The sequence below is a fragment of the Synchiropus splendidus genome, chromosome 13 (genome assembly GCF_027744825.2).
Source record: "Synchiropus splendidus isolate RoL2022-P1 chromosome 13, RoL_Sspl_1.0, whole genome shotgun sequence".
Classification (NCBI taxonomy): Eukaryota; Metazoa; Chordata; class Actinopteri; order Syngnathiformes; family Callionymidae; genus Synchiropus; species Synchiropus splendidus.
In genome coordinates, this window is record NC_071346.1 from 11,215,203 (window position 1) to 11,232,215 (window position 17,013).

At 43.9% G+C, this 17,013-nt stretch overlaps 1 protein-coding gene across 1 annotated transcript in view; it reads left to right on the plus strand.

The window, feature by feature from the left end:
• LOC128769768 (complement component C8 beta chain-like) overlaps positions 1-17,013 on the plus strand; it is a 57,983-nt gene that overhangs the window by 19,281 nt on the left and 21,689 nt on the right. The window contains exons 2-4 of the mRNA XM_053883743.1: positions 866-1,413; positions 10,001-10,140; positions 15,041-15,139. Coding sequence (XP_053739718.1) covers positions 1,344-1,413; positions 10,001-10,140; positions 15,041-15,139 — 309 coding nt within the window. The 5' untranslated portion in view covers positions 866-1,343. The remainder of the gene's footprint in view (positions 1-865; positions 1,414-10,000; positions 10,141-15,040; positions 15,140-17,013) is intronic.

Below are 17,013 nucleotides of genomic sequence, written 5' to 3' on the forward strand. Positions count from 1 at the left end.
CGTTTAAAGACAGAGAACGTGAGTCAGTGAACGACGCAGCAGACCAGGACTACGTGTTTGGTTGAATGATAGTGAACTAGTTTTAAACATGATTCTAATGATGTGCCATTGCGCTTCATGAGGAGAACAGCGAGTCATTCAGACGCCTGGATCTGGATTTCAACCATTGGTGATCTCTGCCACTTCTTTTAACTGCAGAAGCGTGGATAAATAAAGACCGTGTTTTCTTGCAAAAGTGAACATGAAAACGCACTCTGTGAGAAACACCACGTTCAGTTGAAGCCTTGGTGGAGGTCAGGCGTTACTTCATATCTGAGCTGACTTCAGAGTGATGATGGCTCCTCTTGTTTGGTACTGTTTTGGTTTGGTGCAGTTTTGCTCATAGTACCTCCAAATGAGTTAAAAAAGGACATTGTGTGAGGCGCAGAGGTGCGAGGCTGCACAGCAGGGGGTGAACTGGACTCGATGTGAAACGTCCCTCAGGCTGTTAGACTGGTTCTCCCGCCGTACGAGGCCGATTAATCCCAGTTCTGGAATAATTAGGGATCAATGCAAGGTGACAAATGACCCACAAGAAGGAGGGGCTGAAGTAATTCCAAGTCCAAGTGCAAGACAGAAGGGGATGTCAGGAGGTAAGCGCCATTAGCTGATCAGGTGTGCAGAGGAGGAAAAACAGCATCTAAAAACATGAGGTCACTAGCAGAGGGACAATTCATCAGGGCGAAAACAGATGTTTGAAAAGGTTACCTGAAACCAGGAGCCATCCTTCCACTCTCTCGGCTCAGGTGTCTGTTAGCATTCTGCATTGCTCAGAAAAGAACCCCTCTTCTTTCTTATCCATAACCTCAGTGTTCTTTTCTTGCAGGGTTGAGCATCCGTGATGGGCTATCGGGCAGCATCTGAAGTACTCCACCGAAGCTCCAGATCCACTTCTGACACACTGTGAAGAACAATATTTGATTCAATCGATGTCCCTGCCTCCCCTGAGGGGGATTAGTCCTGAGCCATAGGTGGACCTTCAGCAAAGAGCAACAGTGTACCATGTGATGCTTGACCTTCACGGAGAGATACACAGGTCCACTTCAGAAGATGTCAAATCTGCTCTTGTGAGGATCCCCCGGCTCTGAGCTTCACTTCAAAACAATGGGCCAGTGAGGACGGATGGTTGTAAATGCCGGATCTTTAATCGCTGCGGAGACTTCTCCTCATGTGTTTGGAAGGGATTTCGGTGTGAAAAAGAGCAGCAGGCGGGATTTGGACGCTTGGAGTTGGGGGAATAGCTAGAGTGCCGCTGACCAATGGTGGATCTGCTGTGAGCAGGACAAGGGACTCATTAGTGGAGGATGTCAGCGGAGGCCGAGATCCAACCGGGTGTCAAAACCAGCCAGCGCCGGGAGTCCAGGAGGATCAAAGGTAAGGATGAAGAGTCATGTATGTAAAAAAAAACGTTTTTTGTCCAAGAACGTTTCATGGTTTAAAATAACTGGTCTGATCTAGGCAGACCTTGGTTAGTGCCCGGACCTTAGGAAGGCTGACATGATGGACTATCCCCTGGGGTCGAAGTCACTTTTGGTAAAAGGCTCTGGACTTGCCATGGGAGGTGGATGAGTTCTCGTGGGGATGCACAGCAGGTGGAGTTTTATTGTTTGTGGGAACAATTGAGCAAGTAAACAAGTTTTTTTTCTCAGTATATGGAGGAAAAAATAACTCAACAACTGCATCGGTGAGCCTTGGCTGGGTGGGTGTCTACCTGTGACTACATCTGTATTGTAAAATTAGTCAACCTGAAACGGCAGTTATGCTTGTACTGCCCCCGCTGACCGGAGTGAGTATTAAAAAAAAGGGAGGGCAGATTTGGAGAGATTCCCAACTTCAAGTCCAGACAGTCGTGACTCTAGATTGACAGCAGGTCTGACTGTGCCACTGTCTTTAGACGCCGTGTTTCCTGAAACGGACTGACAATGGTTCTGACCAAATGTCAGGTGAGATAGGCTTCAGCACCCTCTGGCCCTTCCATGTAACCAGCATGGTATGGTTCAATACCACCATACTCATGGCAGCCTCTACTGAGATTTTCTTTTTTTTTGGAAGAATTTCATCAGCCAAACCGAGGGATCAGATTGTGAAGCAAAAAAAAAAAACCCTCAGCGACTCTGACTCAGCTCTGTTAAAGGGTCTTAGTACTTGGAACAATGGAAGCGCCATCTGGAGCGAAGGTCCAAAATGAAATAAGACACGAGCAAGTTTTTACACTTACTGGGAGCCATGTTTGGGAAGAATTAAAGCCACAGAGTGAAGAAACACTTGGACACGCAGGCCCACAGGCTTCCCATCTCATCTCAGGGTTCCAGTTGTCGTAACAGCGATTCTCTGCAGCCTCGGGGTTTTCGGTAGCGGCATGATTTAGGTGTCACGGACAGGGTAATTCACACCCTGTCGCTTTGATGAACAACATAAGTGATGTAATAGCACGAGGCATTCCACGAAGTGTTCGCCAGGAGATTGAAATGGGATTGAACTGGCTGAGGTGGAGGAAGCGATAGAGCGGTGAGGACTGTGGGGAGAAGAGGAGACTTTCTCATTTGCCGTCGCACTCTTCAAGATCTCTTTTACAAATTTTGTCATCCACGCAGATAGGCACTCCAGCGCCTCCTGTAAATCTGGGTTCCGTAACGAGGCTGTCCGCCCGGGTCCTCGGCGGCTGCCTCACCGTCTCCGTCGGCACGCTCAGATAAATGGCCGTGCTGGAGGAGCGCCCATCGATTTGAGTTAAGTGGAGGGGGCAGTGCAAATCGAGGGGGCTATTACACACGTGGCCACGCGGCTCATCAAAGGCGGGCGATCAGCGCGCACTGACTTTAGCATGTTAATCACTTGTGCTGCAGGGGACGCCGCTACAAGTCGCTATTTAGGTCCATATAAATGGAAATGGGCCCACGCAAATGGATGCCGTCAGGTGTCTCCTGATAGTTGCCAGGTGAAGGACGTGATCAAGTATCCAGGTCATCACATACGTACGGAGAAAGTGTGTTTGTCCGTTTTCAACAGATCCTATTCAATTCCCTTTGGCCCTTGAGCAAGACATAAAGCCAATTCATCACTCTTCCTCACTGTGGAATGCCATTCGGTCGGCCAAGTTATGCTTTGATTTTAGAAGCAGGAATTGAGATTTGGGGTAAACAAAGTAGATCTAGTTGGCTCTATTTAATACTGTGCTGACCTCAGCCTGAGGGCAAAATTCTAGTGATGTCTCACACCAGATTGGCTGCTGATACAGGGTTGGTTTTATTGTCTTTAAACTCAAAGTCTAGGGGCCACATCAGGTCTGCTGCATTACTATATACAGCGTGAATCGGTATGAAATGAATAATTTATAGGTGGAAGTCTACATATTCCAAATTAAATCAGCCTCTAGATCACAGTGTTTCCGTATAATTCAACAAGAGTTTATTACTAGGGATGCAATGAAATGATAATTCTTGACGGAAACTGAAAGACAAAACACTAGAAGAACTATTTTATCAGTTGCACAACAACATTTATGGCTCTGACTGTGAGCTTAACTCAGAAAAATCAATGCAGTCACATAAAGTACCATTCAATCTTCAAATAATGAATCAATAACAAAATTATGAAAACAATCATGTAGCTCTGACATTTAAAAATTCAAAAGGTTAAACCACTCATGAATCATGTAGTGGTTCTAACTGGTTGTCCAAAGATAAAAAAGTGCATTTAAGTCACAAGCATTTTACATTTATATATAGGATTATGACAACAAAGACAGGTGTAGAAAGGTGTTTTTATAATATGCCTATTACAAATGAAGACTCTAAAAAAAAGCGTACTTGTCATTGTTTTCACTATGGTCAAGATCTCAAACCCGTGACCTGCAGGCCATTTGCAGGCCGCAGTCCTGTGGCCCGCCACTAGACGTGCATGGTCCGCTGCAATTCATGGCATACTGTCTGCTATAAAGGCATCAAAGGAGATGCTCTCTGTGGTTAGTGACTTGACAGGGGCAAGAATACATATAATACTTGCGATCGAGACACACTGTTGTGACCTGACTGTCACAAGGAGTTTGCACGTAGCGCGATATGCAGCCAAGACCTGTGTTTGTGCACAGTTTTCCAGCAAGTGCAACGGAGAGAAACGCTTTGCAGATGCAGCTTTACACATCTTACGTACCACTCTTCGTTGGCCTTTTTCAGAAACAACTCCAGGCCGCCGAACTGTTGGTGGTGTCCATTTTGCAGCAGCATCACAACAACTGGTTTCGCCCATGTTGTATGAACAATGAAAATGCACTTTTGGACCAATTTCGGCTGAATCTTTTCAGCGGCTGAATTTTGAAAACAAAAAACAAAAACAAAAGAAAAACACAGAATTATGGACGGGGAACTAGTGTGTCTCAGGAAGTGTTTGCTGGTGGTTGAGTAGGTACCAGAACTTACCTTAAAACATTTCATTTCACTTTTTCTTGCATGTATGACAAAGATTACATGGAATATTTGTCATTATGTCGTGGGCTTCTATGAACAATAGGGATTTATTTTGAAGCACCAGAGGAAGATGCTGGCCTTGACATGTTTGAGGAAGGGAGAGCGTGGGAACGGTTTTAAAGACCATGGGGATGATTCATATTTATAAATATATTCAAATGAATAGGTGGTTTTGACTTCACAGTTCCGGAACAGAACAGTGGCAACCGAGGGATGGCTTTATTTAAGAAGAGGCAACCGATTCAGGATAAATAAAACATTTCATTGGCAGCCACTTTCAAGGACATGGAAAAAATGACCGCAGTCTTCTGTGACACACCCTGATACAGTAGTTACCTGTTAACACAGTCAATTTTCCGACCACTACAATGATGGTTCCGACTATTCAAACACAAACCCTCCGATCAGTGGCCGTGCTGGGACGTGACCCCACCAGCGTCAGTGTCCCGGGAAACACGTGCTGCTGTTGGTAAATGTGTGTCAGTGTGTTTGCGGCAGCTTATGAGAGTTTTGCGTGCGCGAGCGAGACAGATGGCGTGGACAGATTTGTCGTCCTCAGACATCTATTCTCCGCTCTGCAGCTTAAAACATACAGCTCGCCTCGCTGGCCAGACGCTCGCTTTGTGGACATTTACATACACAATTTCCATGTTTAAATGAATCCTCCTATTTTTCTGGAAACTTTAAAAAAGATTTCGAATTTTTTTTCGGAACTGCCATTACACAAGGTTTTTCCTGAAGTGTGTGAGAAGCGATATGAATGAATATTGATTTAAGTTGTGGTTAAGAAAAGCCTCATTAACAGGCGCATTGCTAACACACCAGTGGACGGATGTGAGCCGGGAGTGTGGGCTGCTGGCAGACGTTCACGGTATGAGATGAGTGGATACTCACTCCAAAAGGTAATAGGTTAAGCTCACATGATGACAAGATCCCCAACAAAAAGTCCATCGCTGCCAAGTGAGTATATCTGGAGGGGCACTTCTGACTCTCCATCTGTTGCCATCTGTCCCTTCACTGTCCCCATTCTAGGCTGGTGGGAGAGCTAAAGCTGCGAACGCAGAGCTCAAACAGCGTGAAACAGGGATCGCGGTAATTGTCTCTCTATGGTCAGGGTTTGAGTCTCAGGTAGGGAATTCTTCAGGTCCGGCACAGGCTGTGTTTCTTCCAGACAGATCTCCGACTCCCAGGATTCCCGAGTGGCAGGCATGTGGTGCTATGTTTGGATGCACCCAGATGCAGGCTAACAGCCCGCAATCCTGCAGGCCACTTTCTGTCAGACAAATTCAGAGCTCTGGACTCGGGAGACGGGCCGTTCGACCCTGTGTAATTGTAAATCCCGGACAGCCAGGGGAGATTGTGTCACTCCTCTTTACAACCCACACCTTCTCTTCCCCTTTCTTGGTGTGTAGCAACATGAAACAGCATGCCTCGCAGCCCTTTAGTCTTCAAATACAGCGCCGCACTCGCTTGTCTTGATCTGAACCCAGAGCACGTAGCATACGAGTTATGCCACTGTGTCAAGATTCTCATTGGGTATGCAAGGCCCTACGTTTTCCTTCCCTAAGATCTGCGCATAAACCTCCAAATCTCTGCTGAAGTGTTATTAAGAGAACTGGCACGCCGCGTGGAAAGAAACAAATGGCAAAGAACATCTGGTTAAAGCTTGTCGGTGAGAGCTACGCCGAATTACAACAGTCGTTTTTTTTTTTGATGCAACTGGAGCAGCTCAGTTTTATGTTGTATAATAAAGGCAGTTTGAGTCGGCGGCATCTGAGGCAAATACTTTATACTACTTATCTCCGCATATATACCACTGCTCTGTTTTCAGGGTGCAACCATCATTGCATATTAGGTGTGTTATAACACATTGGTACTACAACTGTTGAAGATCATTGAAGAAGTGGATGAAGAAGCTCTGATAGTGGAATCTCACGCTTTGGCTTTAATAATATACATAACACTTCCTACTGCAAGGTGAGGAGAATTTATATTCATATGTTTTTCTTCATGTGTTACGGGTTTCCAGGGGTTTAAACTGTAAAATCCATCTTCTTGTTTGGAGCCATGTAGACAGGTAAGAGGAGCAACTGAATGCAAAGTCCACTGCCTCGGTTCTCCCTCCTCATGTTGCCACTTCACAACGCCGGCGCACAACTGTAGCATGCATTTGGACTGTTTAGCGCGACCATGGTCACTCTCCCATGTCTCTGACAATTTCTAGTTCACTGTTGACTCATTGTAAAAGCTGACCCTGGTTGTTGGTAAACACCAACGTCTCCTTCCACCATTTTTTATGCTCCTACGCTAGTATTACTGTGGCTGTGACTGAAGCTTCATGCACCAAGGTTGTTCTCAGTGGATTGCTGTGGATGGGAGAAACCGCTTTGTTTTTACAGAGCACTATTTGGAAAGTGACATGGAATATTAAGAGATGAGAAAACAACTGAGTGAAGCAGGTACCTGAAGTGTTTCCTCCCCCTCCAAAGTGAGCTTGAACACCCTACAGAGCTCAGAGGTGCTGAGGGAAATTCTGTCCTGAGTTACCTATAGCGATGGCTAGATGAGGTTTCATGACGCAGTATTGAAGGGTAGATGAGGCTTCATGAAACAGTGCCCTGGTTTTCAGAGGCCACCAGATGGCACTGACTGCTGTAAAATGTTTGTACTTGAACAACTAATTCAATGCAACCTTACATCTATTCGAAACCAAGAGCGCCATCTAGTGGTCACTGAAAATCATGACACTGTTTCATCAACCGTGCAATACTGTGATATATGGTACCTCATCTACCCATCACAAGTTGTCTTCTATCGAGACAAACTAGATAAAAGCCCAGGGCATACGTGCATCAACTCAAGGGTGCGGTACAAAAATATGTGGGCCACTTCTGCGGCAAGCTTTGGCGCAGTTCGAGCCACATACAGTTGACAACCGTTGAAAGGCGATGCATCATTTTGAATCTTTTGCAAATGCTGTGATAATTTTCAGACAGTACCAGTTACACCAGTTACAGTTACAGGACCTTACTGCTTGTGGACCGAAACTTACTTTTAACTGTTTGGTTTCAATGCGCTCACCATCTGTGAATAAGAATCACGATGCTTTGGCACGGAAACAAGTCAGAATCAGACCAAGATTCGACATCCTCTTGCTGAGACTTTAATGACTTTGGCGTCCGAGGCCCTTCCCCCTCTTTGGAGAATTGCACCCTCATGAATTAGTGAGCGAGCGTGCGTACACAAGCCTAACATTCTTTTTTTCTCCACACCGTTAATGTCACCTCAAAATTCCCTCCTTTATATTTGGGAGAAAATGTTTGGACAGAGTTCTATTAGTGATGTAATAAATGAAGCTGGAGTCATGTTGGAGGGTGGAATACGCCTGTTTTGGAGTAGTGGCAACATCCATTAAAGTCCCGCACAAAGCTCAGCCAGCCACTTCAATGAGCCGTAAACTGATGCAGCGAACAGGCTGCTGACCTAGAATTGAACGCGTAAGGAGCCTGAGAACTGTTAAATTCTCCAAGGTGCTGGTAACCTTCATTTTTTTAAGGCTTCTCTGTCTGCTGTGTGAATGTGGGAGTTTGTAGTTGCGTGGATAATATGGGGGTGGTTTATACGTCACGCATTGACGTACGACGTGGCGCCCCCCGGCTCTCCAAACCATTCAACACAGAATGAGAAAGGTGTCAGTGTCAAGGTGGTTCTTGGGCCAATGCACAGTGTGATGGAATTATCTGCAGGGGGGGAGGAGCGAGAGCGAGCGCAGAGCCAGAGGCCATCCAGACACACGCTCCCCACCATCCAGCCACCGCCCAACATCCATCACCCAGGGAGCGCCGGGTGGATTGTGAGCGAGCGCTCGACCGAGATGATTCCCCCCAATAGCAGCTATTCAAGTGTAGAAACCCCAGCAAGAGCACCCATGGGAACCGTGGGTGCAGGGTTGGACCCCCAGTCTTTCATTGCACGATGGAGTTAGCATGAATTCATGTTCATTGACTGTCACAATGTAAAATATTGCATTCAAAACAGTTGAACCAAACGACGTGAGTGAGATCCTCAAAGGTCTAAGCAAATGCTGTAGATAGAGAATCTGACTCAGTGAAGGTTTGCACTGACTGTTTCATCTGTGCGGCACCACATTGATGTTTCTGGACTGAACTAACATTCTTGTGGACTATCAATGGACCAATTACATCATTGATCGTTCATTTAACAGAGTTTGGTGTTTCAACTGTATTGACCTTCTAAAGGATAACAAGACGTTTACAGGTGGAGAGGTGGATTTATTCTCTTTTTCCCCATCTTAACTCCAATAGCATTATATATATATATGAAGTTGGCATCATGTGTTGTACTTTATTATATGAAGCAAAATGATTCAAAAGCAATACAGTGCTTTCATTTAAAAAAAAAAAAAAAAAAGATAAAGAGATGAGGCAAGAGAAGATTTATGATGAATACAGATGTTTATTATGACAAGAGAACGCAAGTGTGTGTTGAAAAAAATCAATAATACAAATCCGGCTTGTATATGTCACCAGTGAATGATGAAACTTCCAAAGTATTGATGAAAATTGGGACAGCTATTGTCTGTGGAAGAGGGTTTTTATTTTATTTTATTTTATTTATTTATTTATCTATTTTGAAAAATAATAAAATTTATCTCATAACAAAACCGCTAAGATTAATTTATATTGCTTAGAATGGCAAAATGTCCTGTACTGCCTTAAAAAAAGGTGTGCTGTGTTCAGGCCCTGAGAATTAGAAAGCAGAACAATATCCTGAAGATACATGCTCAGACACACTCTTTTATTCTTTCTTTTCTTTTTTTGTATTTTTTATCTCTTTTGTTGAATTATTTATTTCATTATTTATTATGGAATTTTTTTTTTTTAAACACTACTATAGGTAGAAAGTACATAATCAAAATATATTTTGTTAATATGAATTTAATCTTGGAAAAGAAACAAATTAAATGAAACAAAACAAACAAAATAATTTTTATTTTGAATTGTTTTATTTTCAATTGGGTTCAAATTCATTCTCGCTGCTCGTCTGGAGGTGATGCAGTTTAAGTAGACAGGTGGTCCCTTGCCGGAACCTCATATTTTCAGGCACCTGAGAAGGAAATCAAAAACATCCAAGACAAGGTCGCGCCATGATGTTTGTGTCACTTGTGAATTCCACTCATTCCTGGCTGTACTGCAGGTGAATGAATGCACTTGAAGTTATACAATGAGAAAGAGATAGCAGTTGTGTTCGCGGTACATTGTTCACTCTGTGATGTCAAGTTCAATATTCCAGCCCAGTCTGTTGCTGCTCCTGATTTCTTTCCATTTACAGTTCTATAAATATTTATGGCCGCTCAGGCCAACGTCAATAATCTCATTTCCTCTTGCAAGGCATCTCTACACATTTCCTTCAGCAGGAGTCTCTCTGAGCGCTTTGATTTTGAGCTCATTATTTCATTTGCTTTGCCGCTGCAGGTCAGGACAGGACAGAGAGCGGGCTTATTAAGCGTTTCCGTGGAGATGGCGTGCGCTACAAGGCCAAGCTGATCGGGATCGATGAGGTGACGGCGGCACGTGGGGACAAGCTGTGCCAGGACTCCATGATGAAGCTGAAGGTAAAGACATTCTTCGTGTGGAGGAAGACAGAAGCCGCGGCAGGTCTGTATTAGGAGTGAGTCATGGGAGCTGTCTCCTCTCGCGCGTGATTCACTGAAGCTCACTTATGAAGCGACCAGACGGAACAAACTAGTCTGAGGGTGTTATTTTCTGCATCGTGGTGGCTGCCTCAAACCCTGGGTGAAGTGGAACCCTTTAATGTACGGCCACATTGTCAGACTTCTTATTATGCGTACGGCATATTGACCTGGCAGGCGTCGTTGCTTTAAATTCCAAAGCGCCTAAAGAAATTCACCACAGGAGGGAAAAAAAAAAAAACACAAAAAAAACTTTTAATGAGCTGCTGCAGAACCAGTAACCCCCCAAATTATATTCTCTTGCTTCCTCTCTTGTCAGCCCCGACTTGCTATTTTTACAACAAAGTCCACGCTGTTTCACTTGTGGCGCATATGCAAACTGTGATATTGTGACCCAGATAACATTCCTTTGCTCCCCTCTGAGCCGGATCGTGCGACAAAACGGGAATGTGTTCACTTCTAAGTGGCAAAGTGCGGAAATCTGTCAAAGCGTCGGTGGCAGATGAAAAGAGTTGAGAGAGGGAGCCGTGAATTCTGAACTCATCCCGACGATTATTACTTTTCATAAATGTCATTTGAGCTGGTGAATGAACGGGACTTTTGCATAACTTTTTAATTGTGTTCACTTTTGTTTCAGTCTGTTCTGTTTGTATCGAACATATCGTATGATTTACGAATATTTTTTGAGCAAACACGCTCGCTCCCGACGCTAAAATTAAAATTAAATTGATTCAAGATGACAGGAGGATAACATCAGATTGTTTGCTATTGCGATGGACTGACTGACAACTTCAAAGAGGAGTCTCCATGGACAATGATGTCTGCGGATGATATTGTGATATGCATCGAGCAAAAGTAAAGGGCTCGAGATACTAGGACCAGAGGATCTCAAGTACATGGGGAATGTTGTTGCAAGTAATGTCAGGATCGAGATGGTGAAGAAGAGAGTGCAGGCAGGGTGGAAACAGGTTTCCGACTCACTGTACAGTAAAAGTGAAAGTGAAGCTTCAGATGTTGAGGAGAGAAAGTAGAGAATTTGGGCTAAACTTGTGGAGGCTATGTGAAAACGGTGAGAAATGTATGGAGCACCAGCACCAACATGAGGACATACAAGAGGAAACGCATGGAAGTGGATATGAATTTATCCACTTTTATTTCTGTATGTTTTTCTGCATTTCCTTTCCACTTTTATTCCCTGATTTTGGCCCTCCTGGTGTTCCGTAGTATGGCCCATTGAATGAAGGATGTAGGAGATGAAGAGGGAGAAAAGCCGTGAGGTTGATGGATGAGAACATGAAGGGAGGATTCAAGTGAAGACGTCTGACTTGCAGTGGTCTGCCCAGATGGGAAATTCCAAAGAAAGAAGCTTGAAATCGACTCCCAGAATGGATCGCAAGAAAGTGACAACTACATGAGTGAATGAGTCTTGAAAAAGAGAAGGAACTAATCAGAAGACGGTGCTGGAGCTTCAACTCGGCTGCGCTCTTTTTATTATCTCTCATTTATAATGTGTTTTTTTTCATTTATAGCCGCCCATATAATAATTAAAAAAATGACTAGCTTCTCCCGCCGCAATGGATTCAGTCAAACTCTATTGCTATGAATGGGGAAAATTGCCAGAGTTTGCAAACCAATAGACTTAGCAAACCGACGTTTGGCTCAAGCAGCGTGAGCTCCTCGTGATCTTGGCCAGCGCAATATATTAAACATTTCTTTTTAATGAGAAAATTAATCCAGAGAAAATGAAGTGCTCAAAAAAGAATTAATTCAATGTGAGGGGTGCTTTATTATTTTGCACCTCTTTTGATGAGAAACGTGCCCTTGGTCACATCGTAATGGAGGAAAGCCTTGGGAACGACGTTTCAAATAAGTCGCTTCAGCTGTCTCTAACATTCATCCGACGCAACGTTACATTTATGTCCTTCTTTGTTGGAGTGAAACTGTGACAAACATGTTTGATGTAGGTGGTTGAGGGACAAATTCCTCTATAAGAGAACAAGCCCCCCTCGCCCCCTTATCCAGTCCACAGTATACAGTCTCTTCAATAGAAGTACTTCTGCCCTGCTTGTGTCTGACATTTCCGAAATGCCCTCCGCATGACTCCGGTAGTCACAATCCAGCTGCCGCTTCGAGTCAATAGAGACCAGCTATTATCTGGGCAGAGGATAACAGAGGGGACAGGGTCCTTATTGAGCCGCCGCTCGCTGCCTTGAGTACTAATCCACCAAATGCAGAAGCCAATCTCTGATTGACAACCAATATTGACCCCTTTCCCCTTCCCTTCTCTCTCATCTATCTTCATCTCTCTCTTTCCTCATGCCTTTTTACAAGAATCCGCAAATCCACTTTTTCTCCAGATAGTGATCAGGTTTGAACTGACATTGATATCCAATGTCTTGTTTCATTGAAGCAAACATATGGAACTGATAATATCATTTACTGTAAGTGAGGCGGGTTCTCATGAGCTGTTATCACAATGTATTTGTTTGCTTGGGCGACATGTTTGTTGTGCTGCAGGAGCAGGACCTTCATACTCATCTGCTGCAGAATGAATTGCTGTCATCACTGTCACCTAAGATTACAAATAAAGTATAACCATGGGCTTCACATATCTCATATTTGTTGCACAACCCTAGCACTTTACAGTACTTTTCTTTCATTCTTGTACTTTCGATGTAATGCAGAACCATTTGCTTTTCAAAATAAAACCAAAACTACAAAATAAACAAAATAACAACTTGTTTTTTCAAAGTTTGTTTTGAGAACCAGAACAAAAAAAACAGAAAACGAATCATTTGTGTTAGTGTGCACTCGAGGAATAAATGTTGCAGTGGCTTGACAAGGTAGTCACGAAATGGCACTCTGGCAAAGTAAAGTCCTACTGAAACAGTGTTTCTGTAACCCACATCAATTGAAACCTCCACTTATTACTGTGTTACTTATTATCTTCATGCAACACTGCAACTGTTTTTAAGTTGTTGATAGCAAACCTAAAAAGTTTTGTTCGTGGGTTGTGGGTTAGGTTTAGGTAAATAAATAAATACTGTATATACCGAAGATTCTGGACTGCACAGCGCACCGGAATATAAGCCCCACCTACTAAATTTCAGAAGGAAAAGAAGTCTTGTTCATACACGCTCAAAAATGATTCATAAATCGTATGACTTCATTATCAATTAGAGCTAAATGTAATATGTTCAATACAAACAGAATAGACTGAAACAAAAGTGAACACAAAGAAAAAGTTATACAAAAGTCCCGTTCATTCACCAGCTGAAAAGACATTTATGAAAAGTAATAATTGTCGGGATGTGTTCAGAATTCACGACTCCCTCTTTCAACTCTTTTCATCTGCCACCGACGCTTTGACAGATTTCAGCACTTTGCCACTTAGAAGTGAACACATTCCGTTTTTGTCGCACGATCCGGTATATAAACCGCGGGTGCAGTGGTGCTGTTTGCACCGTAGAAAGGTCAGTGGTGCTTAAAAATGCACAAGTATCACTTATAAACTAGTTTAGATAGCGGGGTCCTGTATGGAGACTGACTCATGAAACAAACTGGGCAATGTTCTGAACTTGAATCATGAACTCCTCACATCTTTTATTGACATTAAATATGTGTTTTCCCCCGTGTGTCCAAAGTTCCGACACCACAGCTGATCTCACCTGCTGCTTTAAGGTAAATAAAAAGCCTGTGATTTGTTTGTGGAGAAAAAAGTAGCAGCTTATGGTCCAGAAATTACGGTACCTAACCCAAACCATACCCTCAATGGCCCACTGTATGCCTGACGAGGAGCAGTCGGAGCCACCTTATGAATTGGTGATATGAATAATGTACTGCTGATAAAGGACCATAAAGGACAACATTTTTTTTTTCATTCAATCGTCTCGCGCTACAACTTCAGAGTAAAATCTATGTGTCAAAAGACAATGTCATTCCCTCCAAAAACCCTTTCGCAGCTCATACTAGAGGAAAGTTTGACTTGAACCAACCTGTTCTACAGACCCAACAGAGTGCAAGTGACCGGTGAACAATCTTGTGAGGTCTGTGGACAGACCTTTGAAGGAGCCCTGTAACAACTGAAGTGACGGTACCCTTGGCAATGTAGGGGAAAGGGTGCACTGTCATTCGCACATTGATCGGGGCGATGGTGACAGCCTCTCCAAGGAATGGAGCTCACCGCAACCTTCCACATGAATCTCTTTCACTTCATAGATGTTCATCTTGATGGATCAAGTTTGTATCTGCAAGAAGGTCACCCCATCGTCAGGTTTTTGTCAAGCATCGGGACTCCTCTTTTCCATCTCAGGCTTTGCTCCATCAAAGCTCCAAGGTGCGCACGGGTCACATCAAAAAGAAGTCGGTGGAAGTATTAATTGTTTTCTCACATACGCATCAGCGAGGAGCTACTCAGATTCATGGGAAAGACAAACTTCAAAGGCAGCGTTGGAAAGTTCAGTCAGCATTATGCCGCACGTCGGTCAGCAACTCGGTCTGTTCTCTCAGCGAATCTCACCTTATTGCTGTTGTAGCGGCGTATTTCACGTCGAGACCTACTTTTGCAAAAGGCGGAGAGATGCAATGATGAAAGAGCAGCGATTATTATACAACTGGCTGCACAAGGCAACGTGAATTCCCCTGGGATCGGAGCGTTAAGACACATGAAAGCACATTCTGTCCTATACCACACCTTATGTAACTCTGTCACCCGTTCCCCCAGCTCCGCTCACCTGCGTCGCAGGAGAGGAAGGCTCCCTTTCTTTCCTTCTGTGCTCACTTCCTTTCATCTGCTCATGTCTTGTCTTTCGCTCTCCTGCAGGGAATGGCTTCGTCGGCACGTTCCAAAGGCGAACACAAGCAGCGAGTCTTCTTGACAGTCTCGTTCGGCGGGATCAAGATTTACTGTGAACGATCAGGGGTGAGTATATTTGGTCCGGTGCATGACCCTGTGGCAGAGCTGCACCATGAAGCCCCCTCCAGCTGTGAGGGCAGGTGTTAGCACGAAGCATGTCGCAGCAGCTGCTCGGGCTGGCGTCGCACAGTTATTCACTTACTCTTACATTAGGCTGCTCGCCACCGGCTTCTCAGAGGCTTTTATTGATCGACTTTTGGCTAAAAATATGAAATCGATAGTGGATCACTGGGTGCCATTTCCTCTTGACTTTTTTTCTGAAATCATCTGCCGCTTTTTTGAAAGCTATTCATATCATCGGAGGCATCTAAGAATATATAAACTATATTTTCCACGTCAGGCACAAATCCCCATTAAAATAATTTTGCATGTGACGCAGGTGTCTGTTTTTACCTAGTAACGGACAAGATGGACTTCATTTCATCATTTATTTTGAGGAACTACCTATTTCAGGATCCTATCTAACTACCAAAAGGAGCAAGTAAACTCAAATTCACATTGTTTGGGAACTCACCCGCTTGGTTTGAGTTTTACAGCAGAAATTCTACTTTTTTAAATAGTAGCAACAGGGCATCATTTAAATAATAAAATAAATAAATAAAGTTCACTTTAAATGTACATGTTGGGCTGTGATGATTCGATAGTAGTTACCAATTTTGATCCATTTGTGGTAGCTGGTGATATGGTACCAGTGTTGGTATAACATGCATATACTTGTGGAATGTGTCCGGCAGTCATGACTGGATTTTCAAAACTTTGTAATGAATAAATAAAACTTCATTAGCAAAAGACAATATATGTCTTCTTCTCTTTCTCTTCTTTTTCTTTCGGCTTCTCCCTTCAGCGGTGGCCACAGTGGATCATCCTCCTCCATCTCACCCTGTCCTCTGCTTCCTCTTCTCTCAAACCTACAAACCTCATGTCCTCCTTCACCACCTCCATAAATCTCCTCTTTGACCTTCCTCTCCACCTTCTGCCTGGCAGTTCCAACCTCTACATCTTGCTACCAATGTACTGGCTGTCTCTCCTCTGTACACCTCCACCTTCTTTATCTCTGCATCTTGTAACTTCGCCTGTCCACATGGGTCCCTCTCATTCACACACATGTATTCTGTCTTCCTGTGGCTAACCTTCATTCCTCTAATTTCTAAGGCAAACCTCCACGTCTAAAGCTTATCTTCCACTTGCTCCCTGCTCTCACCACAGATCACAATGTCATCTGCAAACATCATCGTCCAAGGGGCTTCATGTCTAACCTCATCTGTCAACCTGTCCATCACCGTGGCAAACAAGCAGGGGCTCAGAGCTGAGCCTTGGTGCAGTCCCACCTCCACCTTGAACTTTGAACAATAAATGTCTTCTTCTTAATAGACTATTACATACCATGGTAGAAGAAGAAGTGAAAAATGTGGGTCAATGAACAAGCTTTTCACACGTACAGGCTACGACCTGGTTTGAAGAGGACATGATACACGTCAGCCAATCGCAATGTGTTTGTTGTCATATGGTTGACAAACAGTCTTTTGCTGATATGAATGTTTCACATACTGTAGAAAGTGCCGTTGAGTCCTTCATTTGAAGTTACATTAACTTAACTTTAAAAAATCCTGGATACATTCCCTGCTCGGTTTTGGCCCCAACGGTCATGAGCTGTGCGTCTTTCCTTCCTGAAATCAAACGCGGATGATTTGGAATGAGCTCAGAAACTTCTGGTCTCAGCTTGTGGGGCAGGCGCTATCTCATGTAGTAGCTTGCCCCTTTTGCTTATGGAAATCAAACACGGCGGCGTAAAATCGCCGGGCTTACGTTCAATAATTGAAAGTGGTTCAGCATAAACCCCCAGTAAGTCCAGAAGGAGGACGGGGGGCGGGGAGGGGGGA